This window comes from Plectropomus leopardus, chromosome 10 (genome assembly GCF_026936395.1).
Source record: "Plectropomus leopardus strain MGB_pleo_1.0 chromosome 10, ASM2693639v1, whole genome shotgun sequence".
In the NCBI taxonomy this organism is placed as follows: Eukaryota; Metazoa; Chordata; class Actinopteri; order Perciformes; family Serranidae; genus Plectropomus; species Plectropomus leopardus.
In genome coordinates, this window is record NC_142185.1 from 33,448,611 (window position 1) to 33,466,022 (window position 17,412).

At 42.5% G+C, this 17,412-nt stretch overlaps 1 protein-coding gene across 4 annotated transcripts in view; it reads left to right on the forward strand.

Moving 5' to 3' along the window:
* The window catches only part of arhgef49 (Rho guanine nucleotide exchange factor 49), a 73,275-nt gene that overhangs the window by 37,188 nt on the left and 18,675 nt on the right, over positions 1–17,412 (forward strand). For 3 of the 4 annotated variants that reach the window (XM_088083664.1, XM_088083668.1, XM_088083665.1), the window contains 2 exons: positions 7,368–7,515; positions 13,175–14,838. In XM_088083664.1, coding sequence (XP_087939790.1) covers positions 13,235–14,838 — 1,604 coding nt within the window. In that variant the 5' untranslated portion in view covers positions 7,368–7,515; positions 13,175–13,234. Of the gene's footprint in view, positions 1–5,754; positions 5,892–7,367; positions 7,516–13,174; positions 14,839–17,412 lie in introns of those variants that run through there. The other variant, XM_088083667.1, reaches the window with a different exon arrangement.

Consider the following 17,412-nt stretch of genomic DNA (forward strand, 5'->3'; position numbering starts at 1 on the left):
ATACAGTCTATGGTTCAAACCATGGATGTCAAAAAAACCAGACTGGATACAGTGTTGGAGGCAAGGCCCAATTCAAAGTTTAAAAAAGTGTGAAAATACTCGTATCTCCCTCATTGTTGGGCCCATAGAGCAGACAGCCGAGCGGCCTAACTGCAGGTTTAGCGCTCTGCTAACTTGAATGGGGTTAAAAAGATACAAAATCGTGCCTCAGGGATGATGTTTTTCACAAAAAGCTTCCCACAACTTTTCTCATATTTTTGGGTATTTGTACTCTTTTTGAAAGAACAATTAAAGTGCGCACACTAGTGCATGCTCCCATAAAATGCATTCGATTACCTCCATACATGTGATGTTTCGGGCATTAGCCCTTCCTCAGACGTGACAAAGTACATAGACACGCCCCATAAGTAGCATGTACTTTGTCACGTCTGAGGAAGGCCTAATGCCCGGAACGTTATGCAGAGGTTATCGAATACATTTTTATAGGAGCATGCACAAGTGTGCGGACTTTAATTGTTCTTTCACAAAGAGAACAACTGATCCGCTGATCCTCAGGAGCTCTAACCTCCTCCCCTCTCCTCCGTCCATCCTCCTCCTGACAGGAGATGGAGAGCCACTTCACTTCATTAGGATACTTGAGTCTTATTACCTGCCGGGCCTTACACAAGCCTCCTCACTGTGTGCTGATGTGTGTGTACGTGAGCCATTGGCCTTAATGAGAAATACGGTTGTTTTTTTTAAATTTATTTTTTGATTCATTGATAATTTTATTTAACCCATGTTTAACCAGGTAAGTCCCACTGAGATTAACAGTTTTTCAAAGGAGACCATGACAGCATTGTGAGAAAAGGCGGCAACCATAAATGAATAAATGAATTCATAATTAAATGAATAAAAAATAAATAAATGAAAACATAAAAAATTAAAAGCTTGCAAAGTATCAAAAAATACTGATAAATTCTCACGTTTAAATATTCACAGAGCTGAAAGAAATATCTTAAAGTGCCGTTTTTGTCATGTCAGTGGGATACTAAAGAAATAAACCCAAAGTATTGGATTTACCACTGATTTAAACCAAGAAAAGCAAGAAAATACTCTCTGATTTTTTCATGACACAGGACTTAAGCAAATAATTACTTAATTATAACAACACATCGTCAATTTTAGCTGAAGGCAACATTCATTATTTGTGTTTACATTTTGCATGCCTGCAAGTTCAAGCTTAAAACATCATATTTTCATCATATCTGTGCAGGAAATATCAGTTGCAAAGCGACAATAATGTGACTGCTGTAGATTTTCCCTCCCTTCACAAATCCTGCTTGTATACACAAATCTATAATGATAATGGCAGGTAGGTCTTTTTATGTAAGACACTGCAGATAAGCATCTCAGTCAATAGACTGGATGACACTGAGCCTGATCATGCTGGGAGGATCGGAGCTTTATGTGGACAGACCTTCGCTGGGATAAAGATGTAAACAGCAGGATTAATAGATGACTTACACACTGGGAGGCTGGAGAACAGGTGAGCAATCAGACAAGCAGTTTACTTATTCAAAACTGCAGGATGCATATGAGAAACTGAGCCAATAGAGGGTGCAGAAATCTAGTATTAAAATGGGATTTTAGCCCAATAACGCCAAATTAAAACTGCCTAACACAGCTTAAAATATATTTTTGCCCAAATCTGTCATCTAGAAAATGAGATGAGGGTCTCTTAAAGGAGATTCCACCCTGCACTAACATTGTCCCACTCACCTACTCACTAAGACGGCTATTTCTGCAGCACAGTTTGCCTCCGCACTCTCCCTAAGCCCCCTATGGGATGTTGCAGTCAATAACTTTTCCAAAATAGTTCCAAATACGCTCCCTTCGAATCATAATGTTGCCGTCTCCAAGCTCTGAAGCTCTGCTGGCGTCGGTGTGTTTAGCCATATTTTGCCAAAAGTATCAAATGCTGAACATACAGACAGGCAGTGAAAAGCGGATTAAACTCAAGTTAAGTTTCTGTGGTGCAGTTTCGCCAACAAACTTTCGACAACACGCTCTCAAGCTTACCGGGGATAAACGTTGGATACTTAGAATCGATTTTGGTATAAATCCATTAAAGAAGGAGTAAACTGCTGAATTCTGGAGTCTGCTGACAGTATTTAACATGTCACAGAATTACAGCCATTCAGCTAAATGTCATGCAAATGGATCTAAATACAGGCAGTTAGAGTTTTGCATCTGCTGTCATGACTTCTGAGCTGTTTGCTCACCTGTCGATTCCTCTCACCTCACCTGAGTGCCTGATATTTACGCTCTCTGCTCCCTCGGTCACAGTGATCGTCCCTGTTGTTGCAGACTGTTGTTCTTGTGGCTTCGGGGACTCGTGGAGGAGAAACCAATCAGCCATATTTCATCGTTGGCCCGGTGGCTGGTGTCTTGAGGGTTTTTGTTGTACGAAGTGAAATATCACAGCAGTCGTCGGTGTCCGAGTCGTGTTAGAGTCCAGGCGGCATGCCGGCGCACAGTGTGCGGACTGCAGCCTGCCATCTCCTGCCACAGGCTGGGTGGCAACTGCATGTCTGTTCATTCAAGCACACAAACGCTCACACATTTGTAGTATTACCACGAGGCTTTCCTTTGATTTGCCTTACAGTACATTAAAGCTGCATTTATCAATGTTTTTTGGCCAAATGTATCCCGTCCTAGATGGAAAAGAAATATGTCGGTGGCATACCAAAAGTCTTCCTCTTAAATTTACTTCCACACACCCAGCCATTACTGAGAAGGCTTTTCTTATAGTTTTCCAGTAGCTGCCAAGGCGAACGCCCGGGCCACTCTGCCTGTCGGTGAGTTTCTGGTACAGATTTGCGCAAGACTTAAGCGATATTTTGAAAATGTCAATAAAACACAATTGCGAGATGACTGTGTTTCCACTGAGTGATGTTCTGCTGCTTCTCCTCTGGTGATAATATTTCAAGAAACATGCCGATGGATGTTTAAAACATTAGCAGCTTTATTTCTATTGCAGCCACCGCACTCGTCGTCATTATTTCCAGTCGAAGGCAACGTAGGCGTGTTATGGAGCGAACCACGTATATGTGGGAGTGGCCACGTATGAGGGATTTCTGGGAGCTGATAGCCCATGATTTCACAGAGGAATTGTGGATTCAAAACTTCATGATGATCTGCTCAACTTTCTCAGAGTTATATGATGCAATAACAGCTCTTGTAGCTCCTGCTGCATCATGAGGGAGCCAGTTCCTACGAGCACATAGACATAGCATCATGTGACCTAGAAAAGCCAAAAAAGTTTTTCTATACAAGTTTTAGAACATTTTTTGTGATGAATATGAGGTTTTCTTCCAAAATTGACATTGACAGTCGTATTTTGTATTCGCCATTTCAGTTTTTGCAGTTTGAGGGTTAATGGAAACCCACTTTGTGTGAGCAGCACGTGTGTGTTGCAGATAGGTTGTTTTTTATTTCGGCAGCTGGTTAGCAGGTTAGAGCAGCCACACTCAGCGCTGCTCAGCTGCAGCACATCTAGAGAGAGTCTTGCTGATTTCTTTCCAAGTGATGCATGTGGATTTTGGCAAAAATAGACATTGAAAATGATCTTTTGATAATTATATTGACATTTTAACACCTTTCACTATAGTTTCAGTTTCTTCATGTGTGAAAATTTGTCTCTTTTTATTGCATGAACGTATTTGACCCAGTTTGAGGTGCACAGAGTTCCTTTATCAGCCCCGTCTGGGAAACGGACCAAGATTTGTAATTTTGTAATATCCTATTATGTCATTTAATATGCCAGCCCTGAGCCGGAGACCTGGTGCTGGTCAGCGGCCAGCTTGATTTGACCCAGTCTACCAATGATGGTATTCTGGCTCACTATATGTAGATCACTACCAATGTTTTTTTGGAGCATAAAAGGGGGACTTATAGGTCTTGTATGCCCGTGTGTATTTTTTTGTAAGGACAGCACACATACAAAAACAGTAATTCACCTGATACTTTTCCAATAAAAAAAACCCAGCAGATTTTTGCTTTTTTTCTCAAGAGAATAAAGCGTCCAAATGCTCCGTTTTTAAGTTTGAGAACCTTGGGTCAATGTGGATAAAGGTTGCAAACTTGAGGTAAAAAGACAAATTTATATGTGTTTGTCTGATTGTGTGTCCTTTCCAGTCTCTGCCTCACAGTGAGCGTTGGCATGGCCGGCGCTCTCCTGCCGTGCCCTCCAGCTGTGCTAACGTTGGCCTGTCTTTTTGGCAAACAGCACGCAGCCTCACATTCAGACACCTGCTGAGACGCAGCCTCCGTCTGTGGGAGGTGAGCGCGTTCATGCCATGCCTCTTTCACGGGTGTTTAAATATTGTTAAGTCAAACCACCGTGCAGCCTGACAGAGTCCTGACTAATGTTGAGTCCTGTTACAGATCACAGAAATAAGCTGCTTTGGTTTTAAAAGGTGTTCAGTTTTGTTGACACTGTGTCGGAGAGGAAGTGATAGTATCTAATTTTTAAAATTCGACTGTGATGTTCATACTAGATGTTATTGTTCAGAGTTTGTGTTGTTGACCCCCTCACTTATACACATTAGAGTATGGCTGGGCAATATGGCTTTAACATAATATTGTGATAATTTAAAGATATATCATGATACACAATATATATCTTAATATTTTTAAATGTCCTTCAAACTAATATTAACTACTACAATACAATATTATTGAATAAACTGCAGTTTTTCACAGCTGGATTCTCTTGCTTTTAGTTTCCCTCATGGATCAGGATGTTTGTGGATGCAGGAGCGATCTGCGCGACAGAGAGAAGAATAAGTTTACTTCTTTTTATATAGCTGTTTTTACTGAACCACAGAAATAATTTACATTTGTGAAGATGAAGTGATGACATTTTCAGGAGATACGGTGTTTTAAACACACACACACACACACACACACACACACACACACACACACACACACACACACACACACACACACACACACACACACACACACACACACACACACACACACACACACACACACCACAGCTGGACCAGACAGATAGAGGCGTGACTCTCTGTGTCTGCAGGGAACACTGGAGGTGTCGAAAAGCTCAGGAGCACATTATTATCACATCCTGTACCACTGCATAGGATCTAAAAGGTAGTCAGTCTGCAGCGCACACACACACACACACACACACACACACACACACACACACACACACACACACACACACACACACAGATCAGTAATAAGACAGTGTGCGCAGTCTGCTCACAAACACTTCTGAGGATGAATGAAACGGGCCAGAACGGCAGGGAATTGGCTCAGTGATTTAAACGCTCGCCGGATAAAAAGAGGAAAAAATAAATAAATAAATGGGTCACTTCAGTCAGCGCCGATAACCAATTCCCTGTTCCTTCTGTGAAAAGCCTATCGGTTTCAGTGGGATTGTCAGTGCGGGGTTATTCTGTGAGAGAGAAGTCTCCCAGTGTGCAGAGAGGAGCTGAGGATGATGCAGAACTGAGATCATTAAAATCAGTTTTGAATCAACAGATCTGGTAACAAACAAAATGTGAAGGTTTGATGGTTTTTGCAGGAGGAGCCTGTGTGGGAAAAAAGGAGGATCCACTGGAAGTCCTGTCAATCTTTCAGTCCTCTTGGGACGGAGGAGCGGGTGGAGAGGTGGGGGTTCAAGTGACAGCCACTTGTCAAAGCTTTGGATGATGCAGCCACAGCACTCTCCGTCCCCCCCGGGGGGGGAGGAGGAGTGCTGACGTCAGAGATCATGTGACCACAGCTTTGAATGACAGCATTTGGTTTTCTCAGCTGAAGATGTTGAGGTGGTGGAAGCTGGTTTTAGTGGAGCAGCCGGGTTTAAAGACGAGGTGGGATCATTGTTTGTGTCTGAGCTGATTAATCATCGTTCCTGCAGAGCGCCGTGTCTCAGTCTGAGTCTTTGATCGGAGCTGTTTCTCGAGCGTCTTTTGTTTTAGGCCTGCTGTCCTACACAACAGTCATGTCTGCTGTGTAGTTGTGTATTCTGATTGTTTTGAAGTCTACATTTTTAAACGCTGCTTGCCAATGAGTTTTAATGTGCTGCTTGTCGTTGATCAGTCTTATTTAGGTTGCAGTGTTTTAAGGAAATATACAGTAGATTTATATCTTTAACTGAATGTTTGGTGTTTTACTTCTGCTGCTGTTTATTTATTTAATTTAATTTATTTTATTTGATTTAATTTACTTTTTTCAAGCTTTTGCAGATGCGGCAATGTGTATTTATTTATTCAACATTTTTTTTTTGATTTTTCATTCTTTGTTCATTTTTTCATTCCTTTTACAGGGTCAGAGCACAGCACATACATTTCATCAGATTTCTTTTATTTGTATGCCATTTTGTTGTTTTTTGACATGTTATGTTATTTAATTTTATGTAACTAGGTTACTGAGACAACTTTTTACATTTATTCTAATTGATTTTGAAATTTATTTTAATTTCATGTAACTTTTGTTTTATTATTGATATGGAAAAGACAAATGTCAAATTTAATTTATTTATTGTTTTTTATTTTGTTATATTTTACTATTTATTTGACAGGTGCATATAATAATTTATTTGTATTATGCCATGTTAATATTTAATTGTATTGATTATTTTATTTCATTTTGTTTAGCTTGATTTTGTGGTATTTTATTATTATACATTTGACATAGAGAAATGTGAAATCAAATAACTTTAAAGAAAAGCCCAAACTTTTTTATTGTTTATTTGACAGGGCCCTGTGTCAAATGCTGTATTTTATTCAATATATTGTTTTTGGGACAACTTTTTAATTGATTTTAAATTATTTGATTGAGCCTAAGTTTTTTTTAATTTTATTATTTGAAAAGGACACATATCTGATTTAACTTTTTGAAATGTATTTGTTGGGTGTAATTGCAGTAGCCTAAAACTTAGATTTGGTATAAAGACAAACTGTTGTGAAGGAAATTGTTGCTTGGAAATATAAAACTGAATAACCCTCCACAGGCTGTTTTAAAGACACCTCTGATTCAACACACACAAACAAACATATTATCTGAGAGCTCCTGGCGTAATGCGTGTAATCTGCTACTCTCTCCTGACAGAGAAACACTAATTATGTAATTGACTCAACATCTAATTCAATCCAGGAAAGGAGGACACGGTTTGTTTTACAGTATCAGGATACATCTGCTATTCAAACCTCCAGTCTCTGTTGCTCTGCGCATCCTCTCGTCTCGCAGAGTGAAAAGCAGCAGCATCTCCTCTGAGGTAGTTTGTTGTGTTCAGAAAAAGCAGCGCATTGATTGATATGCTTTTTTTTCTCTCCTTTTACTCATAGCTCAAGGCCACGTCTGTCTGGCTGTGTGAAAACTCCAGACAGATCGCAGAACAGAGCGGAGACTGAGAGGAGGAAGCCGGGCACTTTGGGATCTGGTCCAATGACCTGTTGGAGGAGAGCAGCGGCGTAGAGGCCTGATTAAAATGGGGTAAGTTTAGAAGATCAGACAGCGCGCTGCCAGCAGCTGCAGGAACTGCTGGCTGCAACACGAGGATTTACTTCCAAACCTGATCTCTGCAACACGATGCTCACTGTTAGATAACCTCGGCCCAGTCAGAGCGGAGGGAAACAGACACTGACTCATGAGTCACACTGATGAACACACTCCGAGACAAGAGTTACGCAGCAACCGCACTTCCAATGAGGTTATGATTAATACTCACTCCCAAAAATAACCAAAATGTGTGTAGACAACTGAAAATTACACCCCTTTCCAAAACCTCTGGCATTAATCTGCTGCTGTAACAGCTCCGCTCTTCTGGTTTGAGGCTTTACAGCAGATTTGTAAACCTGGCTGCAGGGATTTGCTCCCATTCAGTCACATCAGCATTGGTGAGGTCGGACACTGATGTCCGGCGATAAGGTCGGGCTTTATTGTCGGTGGTTCAGTTTGTCAAAAAGGTGCCGGATACGTTTTATTTCAGTTCTCTGCACAAACCAGTTCAGTTTTTTGCCGCCAAAGTGGGAAAACGTTATTTTTTATGGACCTGGTTTTGTGTCCAGGCGTCCTCATAGGAAAGACACAAAGATTTCACTTTTTGTAACTAAAAGGCCAAGAGAACACAAACCACAGGTGTCCACTCACTTTTGGCCACATCATTTAACCCTTTAAAACCTAGTTCGACGTCAGTTTTCTTGAGCTGCTTTCCACTCACAAGCCATTTAACCCATTGAAACCTGGCAAATTGCAGATGAAGTACTTCATATGACTCCAAAAAGAACTGAGAGAAAAACGGAGGGAAAAATGGTGTGTTTATTTAGCCAATGAGACGGCTCTCTCATTGTCTTTGTATGTATCACGTGTAATAGCCTATCTTAAATTAGGAAAATTTGTTTTGACTCTTTAAACATCACATGACCTCATACTTACCTGCTTGTTTGATCTTTGCTCTGCTCTTTATCTTTTTTCTGCTCATGGTCCCTATAATGTAAAAAAAATGTTCATAAATGAAAAGTATAAAAGAAAGACAGAAAAAGATATTGGTTTAATTTCCTTCAAAAACATGGGGAAAACAGGGAATGACCAGCTTGGTAAGAAAGATCCCACAATTTGCCAGAAATGAGTAAAAGATGATAAAGAAAATGACCTGAAAATTTGTTTTAAAAAAGGGGAGAGAATTATGAAAAATTAGGGAAACATGTCCTGAAAATATATATTTATAATCATTATAATTATACATTTAAAATTATTTTACAGAAAAAGTACATTAAAAAATCCTTCACTTATTTCAGGTAATTTTCTTGTTTGTTTTAGTTTTTTACTTTTCTTTTTTTATTATTTTCTTGTAACTTTTCACTAATTTCTTGCAGTTTTATCGGCCATAAGTTGGTTTTTGCCTTCTTCCCATGTTTCGGAAAGACATTAATTTGCTCAGGTTTCAAAGGGTTAAAATATAAGGACTGAATAATACACTGACTTGTTAAGATGGAGATCTGTGAGAGCTGTTAATAATGGAGACGCCGACAGTGAATCAGATCACATTAATGATTTATTTCCTCATTTTGATGCTGTCGTCGTCACGCGCTCCGCCATCATATCTGTAGAAAAAACAGCCCCCGTGCATGCTGGGACATGGAGGCTGATTTACTATCCTGCTGGTAGAGATGAGTTATTCCTCCGTTAGCTCTGATGACAGAGGGAGCAGAGAGAGAGCGGACCTCCACAGAGCCTTTATACTGGCAGTTATTCAACCAGAGGGGGGGAGGGAGAGAGGGAGAGAGAGAGGGAGGGAGGGAGAGAGAGAGGGAGGGAAGGAGGGAGGGAGAGGGAGAGAGGTAGAGCGAGAGGGAGAGGGGGTGAAAGAGAGAAAGATGGAGAGAGAGAGAGAGATGGAGAAAGAGAGGGAGGGAGAGAGAAAGGAAGAGGGGGAGGGAGAGAGAGTGGAGAGAGAGAGAAAGAGGGAGAGGGGGAGAGAGAGAGAGGGAGGGGGGAGAGAGGGAGGGAGAGGGAGAGGGGGGAGATAGGGAGATAGATAGAGAGATTGAGAGATAGAGAGATAGGGAGATAGAGGTGCAGGCGTGCTGCGTGTTATTCAGACACACGCTCATGCTAATTAAACCCAAATTCCACATCTCAGCGCTTTCTCTGCCATCAGAGCTGTGCTCACAGACATGATGGCGTCTGCCAAACAGGCCGACGGGAGACGCGACAGAATGTGGAGGCGGAGAGCTCAGCCTGTTTCACCGGCGACCCAAGATGACAAAAACTCATTTCGACATTTCTGAAAAAACCACAAATACATCACATTTGTACATTTCATATGTATCATGTCAACATTTTTTAAATTATTTAGACTAATGCTGCCTTCGCGCGCTCCTCGTAAATATAGCATTTACCTGCTTATGAGTTACGAGCACGTGAACGGCCCTCAAAAGTCGTAACTACAAGTAGGAAATTGGGAAATTTCAATGATTCCCAGGTTGCACAGTTGTGATGTTTGCGTGACGTTTCAGGGCAACAGAAATGGCGGAAAGCATGGAAACAGTGTCAACAATTTATGGTTATTTTGTTCCAAGTAGCTATCATTTACTTTTTGCACATTTTAGTATATGCATTAGCTGTAGCAGGCAAGCAAACTCTTGACTATGAAGCATGGACAGCGTTATTTTTTGACACGAGTTGCCAACTTGACGATGCAAAATAAAAAAAATATATATCTATATAAAATGACATATTCCATGATAGATTTTACCAGATATACCATGACAGGCAGCAGGCTGCACCTGTGTTCAGTGAATGCACCTGTAGAGTGAGCCACATCTTGCACGCCTCATTTTACACTCAGGAAAGTTCAACATGGAAATATTTGCACTTTTATGCACTTTTTGCACTTTTTTACCTGTCTGCACAATCCAAATCTGTAAGTAGAAGCAATTAAAAATCTCTTTTTGTTCTAGGTGTGTAAGTGTCTCCTTGCTGCACTGTGGTAATGACACAACACGTCACAATAATGTGGCTACTTGTGTTTTTAATAGTTTTGTCAGGCTGCCGTCTTCCAGTCGTAACTTTAGAATTTGAATGACTTAAGGGCTGAGGATAAGGACAGCACAGGGACGTTTTTTTCAGTTTCTCTGTCTCTTTAATGTCCACGTTCTCAGCAGGACAACAACTCAATACATTCATATCTCTCATATCACTCTGCGATCTAAACCACCCTTGACCTTAAAGGAAAGGTGCACCACATAAAGTAGTTCCTAATTTTAACTTCAAGGGGAGCATACAGTATAACATTTCACAATTTGCCATTAATGCAATGAACTTGTTTGCCTAAATAATAAAGATTATCTATCAACTTGAATAAATCTTCACAAAATAAATCTCATCTTACAGTATGACACTTTTTATGCCTCCATGGCGGCGATAGCTGTGACTCGGAGCATTGATATTTTTGGATTGTCTGTACGTACGTCTGTACTTGTGACGTTATATATCAAGAACGCCTGAAGAGAATTTCTTCAAATTTGGCACAAATGTTCACTTGGACTCAAGGATAAACTGATGAGGTTTTCGTGGTCATAGGTCAAAGGTTAAGATCACCTTGACCTTGCATCCATCTCACTCTCATGAACACGTTATTTCAAAAACACCTTGAAGGATTTTTTTTTTTGAGATTTGACACAAACGTCCACTTGGAATCAAGAATAAACTAAAAAAAAATTGGTGGTTAAAAATAAAAGTTCAAGGTCACTTTGACCTCATAAAACATGTTTTTGGCCAAAACTCAAAGAATTCATATGCTTAAGTTTTACACTAATGTCTAACAGGACATAAAGATGAAGTTCTGACATTTTATATCCAGGAGGTCAAAGGTCAACTCTGACATAATGTTCTGCACAAAGACTTTTATGGACGTTATTCACCATCACGTCTCATAAACAGAAGGGGAGACGTTTGGTCAGATAGTAAATTGGTGACACTAATCACAGACATGGATGTGAACTGTAACTTTATCTTGACTGGTGCACCGTGACTGTAGTCTTTTCATGTAATTTGTAGAAAAACTGAAGTTTCTCTGCACGAATTTCCAGTTTTAGTCCTCAGTGTTTCACTTCGGATCTGCACACGAACATCCTTGGTTTTTGTTTTGGGTCATTTAATAAACAACAAATGAGATTTGAGGGAACCCGCCTGTGCTCGTTCCGTTGCAGGTTGCTGATTAACTGTGATGGCAAACATGCGAGGAATGGATATTTATCTATTACTGCAGAGCTGCAGAGAAGCGCTGTGGCGGCCTGTTCGTGCTTTGGCATCAGGGAGCGTTTGAGTCTAAAGATGATTTGCGTTTTATTATTCACCTAATGCATCGCGGATGAGCCCTCTGAGTCCCTGTTTCATAATCGCAGTCATAATCACAGCCGTAACGCCGCGCTGCAGACTGTGATGTAGACAGAATATGAGACAGGGATGATGGGCGTTGGGGTTGGGCAGTCGACACGCTATTTGTGCTCATTACAGAGAGAGAAGGAGCTGCAGTGCACCCAGCACCGTCTTGCCGGCTCTCTCGGCTCTCTCGGCTCCTGGCTGATCTACAACTGCTGTCTGATTAGTCAGAAGGAGAGAGCAGAGCCGGCCGCCAGCGGACAGCCGAGCAGTTATCTTCATTACTGTCCCCTCAGCTTACTGCTTTCTCTTAGCGTCACGCTCATTTCCTCTCCCATCCTTGTCTCTTTTTACCAACTCTCTGTTTTTTCCCCTCCACCCTGCACTGTCTGTCTCTCTGTATCTGTCTCTCAATCTCATGTTTTAATAGCCTGACAAGCAGGGCAATAATCCCTCTATTATTATTCTTGCTGCAGAAAAAGGAAAAAAAGGAAGCCTGAGGGGGTAGACAGGGAGCCATTTATATAAAATGAATGTGATTATTCTGGTGAAGGGACCACGCTTCAGAAACACTGTCTCTGTGTCCGGAGCTTCGGTTATCCAATATTCCGATATGTGCGTGGAGTCCTCGTGGCTAAAGACAAATCTCTGTCACATGGCCGAGGCCGCTGCACAAAGTCTGGCCTGTGGATTCAGTGATGGAAGTGAAAGAGCTGAGCTGTATCATCAGGCTAAACTCGCACAATTAACTCACAGGGACTGTTTGGTGCTTTTCCTTCTTCATTTTATGATCGTTTTGGCTGTTTTCATGCATATGGCATACATTTTGGCTTATTTTGACTTGCAAAACACAGTTTTCTTTGTACATTCTGTTACTGATACACACCGGCACGACAAACACAGTGTGAAAGGAGGCTCAGCTGTTGTCCACATAGATAGATGGATATTTATTTCGAACATATGAAACAAACAAACAGAAAAGATGAAAAATAAAACAAAATTGCAACAACAAAAATGGATAATAACCTGTACTCAATGAATAGATTCAAATAAGCAGCGAGAAACTGCATCTTACATTTTCGAAAAGGAGCAGGAGGAAGTATAAACTTATTATTTCCTATCTCTTCTCAGTTTATCTGTTAATTCACAAACTTCATCTCTAACAAAATATACATACACTTACATATTTAGACACACACACATATCTATATACTTACATATATACTCTCTGGTCTCATCATCACACTCTCTGTCTCCGTCCCTGCAGGCTGCAGACCTCCGTACCTGCTGTGAGTGTGTCTGAGCGTCGCTCGCTCAGCCCGCCGCCATGCCAGACGTAAAGCCTCCACCACCATGTGACTACCCCTCCACCTCCTCCGCCGCAGCCTCTGCCGGCTCTCCTGCTGGCTGTGCCTCCCCCCTCAACCTCATCATAGACATGGAGCCCTGCATCGCCGACCTCCCCCTGTCCCCGGACCCCTTGTCCTCCTTTCCCCGACACCGGCCTGGCGTCCCTCACTACTCGGGCCTCCAGGGGCCTCCCTTCCCGCTCATGGCCAGGTGTAACAGCAGCACCTTGCTCACTAACCTGGGGCTGAGGTACTGCTCCGGCAGGCAGGGCCCTCTCGGGGTGGGGCCGGGTCATGGGGTGGCCCCGGGCCCTTGCAACACAGGAAGCAGCAGGCCGTACAGGAGTATGGAGAACCTGAACTGGAACACTGTGGCAGATTCTGGCCTGTGTGCGTTCAGTGCTGCCCCCTACAGGACAATGGACAGTGAGTTTATTTTACGCTACACCTCCACTAGTCACTGGTATGACGGCCCCCCAGATGGATCCATGGCGGGGGCCCATGGACTTGTACCCAACCAGGAGAGCCTGGCATTTTACCCTCGCCATGGCCTCCCCAGGAAAGACCTCCCACTCTTTCCTCAGTTGCTGTTTCCAGGTGGCGTTGATGAATGGGATGCGAGGAAGGGCCTTAGAGACAAACTCCGCCTACAGAGTGCGAGATCGTCAGTTGAACCTCTTAAGCCCCTCCCACTGCGGCCTCAGATGACCACGGGTGCTGCACCCCTCAAATTTGAGCATCCCGTAAATTCAACAGTTGTTGGCTCCAGGCCGCCATGCACAATGCGCATCACAAGCCCTGAGGAGATCAAACAGGAGGTCCTGAGGCGCTTGCAGCTCCGCCGGCAGAACAGCAGCCCAAACCTGGCTCTCCACAGCTCCCCTTGCAGCCCAAAAGTGGTGAAGGCGTCCTACACAACAGACAACATTGTGGGTAACAATAGTGGATCGGATTCTGCATCGGAGCGCCGCAGACCTCCTGTGGGACGCCTGCATATCCCGACATTCGAGGAGTTTAAGAGGATGAGGCAGAAGGAAGAAGAACAGAACAAGGAGGCCACAGCGGGTTCTGTGGTGACCGGAGAAACTGAGCTGTCACAAGAAGCAGGAACATCAGACGGTAAGATGCCTCCTTCTGATCAGACTCCTCCTCAGACGAGCTCTAGTGGAGGAAATGGAGAGCACTTGGAGGAGGTGGAGGGAGAAATGAGCCGAGGATCCTCAGAGAGACCTCTCTGTGACACTGTGAGCACCTCAGCTCCCATCTGCACCTCCATCACCAGCACGTACTCTCCCATCCGCACAAGCCCGTCCCCGCGCTCACCCCTGCAGCCGCTGGCCAGCTCGACCCAGGAGAAAGCCCCCGCCGCTGGGGGAGACGACGGGAGCAGCAGGCGTAGGAGGAGCAGTCTGGAACCAGCTGGGTCGGTTCCCTTCCCGCCCTGCAGGGAGAACTGGGACCGGCCCTCCAGCTGCTGCCCGGCGCTCCTTCTGGAGGGGACAGACCTGTCCAGCTACGGAGCCAAGATCTATAAGATGAAGGACGGACTCATCGGCTCGGCGCTGGACCTCATCAAGAAGAGGTGAGTGTGGGAGGGATGAGGTCAAAATGTTAATTATTATCAAAAGTATGCAGATCCTTTACTTTTTCAAAACTAAAAATACCACAAGGTTAAAACACTCGATGGCATGTAAAAGTCCTGCATATAAAATTTTAGTAAGAGTATATTTTACTGATGGTACTTTGGTACATTTACTTCTGTATGAAAAGTAATAATTATAATAACTTTATCTATAGCACCTAAAGACAGTGTTTACAAAGTGCTTTAACAAAAAAGCAAAGCACAAATGAGATACAAAGACGGCGATACAACAACAGAAAGTCCAAAAGTCAGAATGAACACAAGCAAAACGAAATAAAGATCAGGTTAGGATAAATTTAAAACCAGGGGACAAATAACGCAGAATACAAGATGTAAAATGTCACATTACAGAAAGAAATAGACTAAAAACAACAACAACAGAATAAATAAAAGCAGTAAAACCACAAATAAAAGGAAGTGAAATAAATAAAAAATAAAATAAAAATTAAAAATAAATAAAAATAAATTAAAAAGTACTCCTTATATCATTTAGTACCATTTCATGGAAAAGCTCAAGCGCAGTACCTCAAAATATACCAGAATATGTGTACTCTCATTAGTACCAAGTCAGTCATTTGACAGTCAAGAGTCATGTCAGTTGTGTCTGCTGGAGAAACACTTTTTATAAATTATTTGAAACATAGCAAAGATATTTCTTTTTTCCAGTTTTTTGTTAGTTGTTGGCTGAAAAATAAACAGCAGTATGATAAATATCTGAAGCTAAAGGCAGGCTTCAACTTTTAGTTCAGCAGAATCTTTGAATGCAGGACCTTTACTTATAGTTGAGTACTTTTACTGTAATGTTGCAGAGAATCTGAATACTTCTGCTATGATCACAGTAGAAGTAGTGAAAATCCTCTATTTGACTCCTCTGAACACAAACCAGGTGCAGTTTGAAAAATGAGAACAAAGCCTCTGATTTCTAATTTCTCAGTTTGTGCTGCACGGTGAGTCCTGAGCATTTTACCAATCAGCATATCGCTGTTAAATCCAGTTAATCTCTTTGATGGGGAAATTAGATCCTGCAGCACACATCATCTGAGCCCTGTAGCAACCTCCAGCAGTAGAGGTGTTTGTGTGTGTGTGTGTATCACTGAAACGAGCACGCTTCCACGTGTGCGCTTTGCGGTACCAGACTATGCGTCGGTGTGTACGAGTCCGTCTGTTGAAGCCGGCGTGTGTTGTTGTGTTATCGATTTATCTCAGTTATTGTGATAACAGCTGTCGGAGCTAACAGGGTTGGCGCTGCAGACGAGACTGTGGGCGGGAGGCTGGCGTGGAGCAGGACAGACAGGAGGACTGGCACCGTCCCCACAGACTCGCTGTGTCCCCGTCAGCTGTTGGCTAAATAGATGCAGGCTTCACTCCACTGTGGTTCATTCTGATCAAGGGCAAACAAGAGGAGGGTGTGTTTTACAGCACTGTGGTGCCACTCGGGTCCAGGCCTCCGTGTACAGTAAATATTAGAGCCTGAACAGAGGAGCTGCTTGATGAGGCCTGCTGGAGAATCAGCTCGGCTCGCCTGCAGGCTGCAGGCTGTGATGGAGTGGAGATACAGTCGGTATCTTTCCCTGCCTGTCAGGACTCTCCACTGTCGCTTCTTTGTCTGCGCTGAGAGGCGATGATGGATGTCTGAGGCATCCCGTCATTTAGGCAGCAGAAAAAAATAACTGCTGTGTGTGTGTCTTTGTGTTTATACAGAACATGTTCAATATGTGAGAGTGCAGCGCTGCAGGCTGCAACTGAAGGTTATTTTTAGGATGAAGTGGAAAAACGCCTGATGTGCTGTCCATGTTTCTAGTAGTTGAGGACACTAAAGGGTTAGCCTGGACCTCTGTTTCCGGGCCTTTAATCATTATTAGGGACTGTTTGTTATTTAAGAGAGGGGAGGCGGTGGTGTAGAAAAGAAGGAAGCAAAAAACTGTAATAATCAAATAATTCTTTAAAGCGCCTGGGATGGATTTATGCTTTTTTTCTTTTTTAAACTTTGGTGATTTTAAGAAAAAAAAAAAAAAGGAAACATGACTCCCAAACACATGTGAACACCAAAATAAAAATAGCCAAAATGCCACCATTTATCACAGCCAGAAACTGTAAAAACAGAAGCTATTGTAGGATTTTCAAATTTCTGACAGTCCTTCAACACATCATGGGGGATGAACACTCAGAGAGGCTCAAGGAAAAAAAATGTGACTTTAGGGAGGGTCAAAAGAAAAACCCAGCCACCCCCCTCCTCTTGTAATTAAAAAACAGTCACTTAGGCCTATTTTCATTTAGATTTGGGGCTCTTTGTAAAACATTCGGGGCTGAAGCCTCAGACGCCCAAACCTAACTGCACCACTGCTTTTTTTGACTGAAGCGTTTGTTGCAGATGATGTGTTCAAGGACCACTGGAAATGTAAAAATCCAGTGATAATTTTCATTTTTCATCGTGTGATAAAACAATCAAAGCCACCTGTGGGATATGAGGTACTGAAGGTATTTTAAATAATGAAAAAAATGCAGTCACATGAT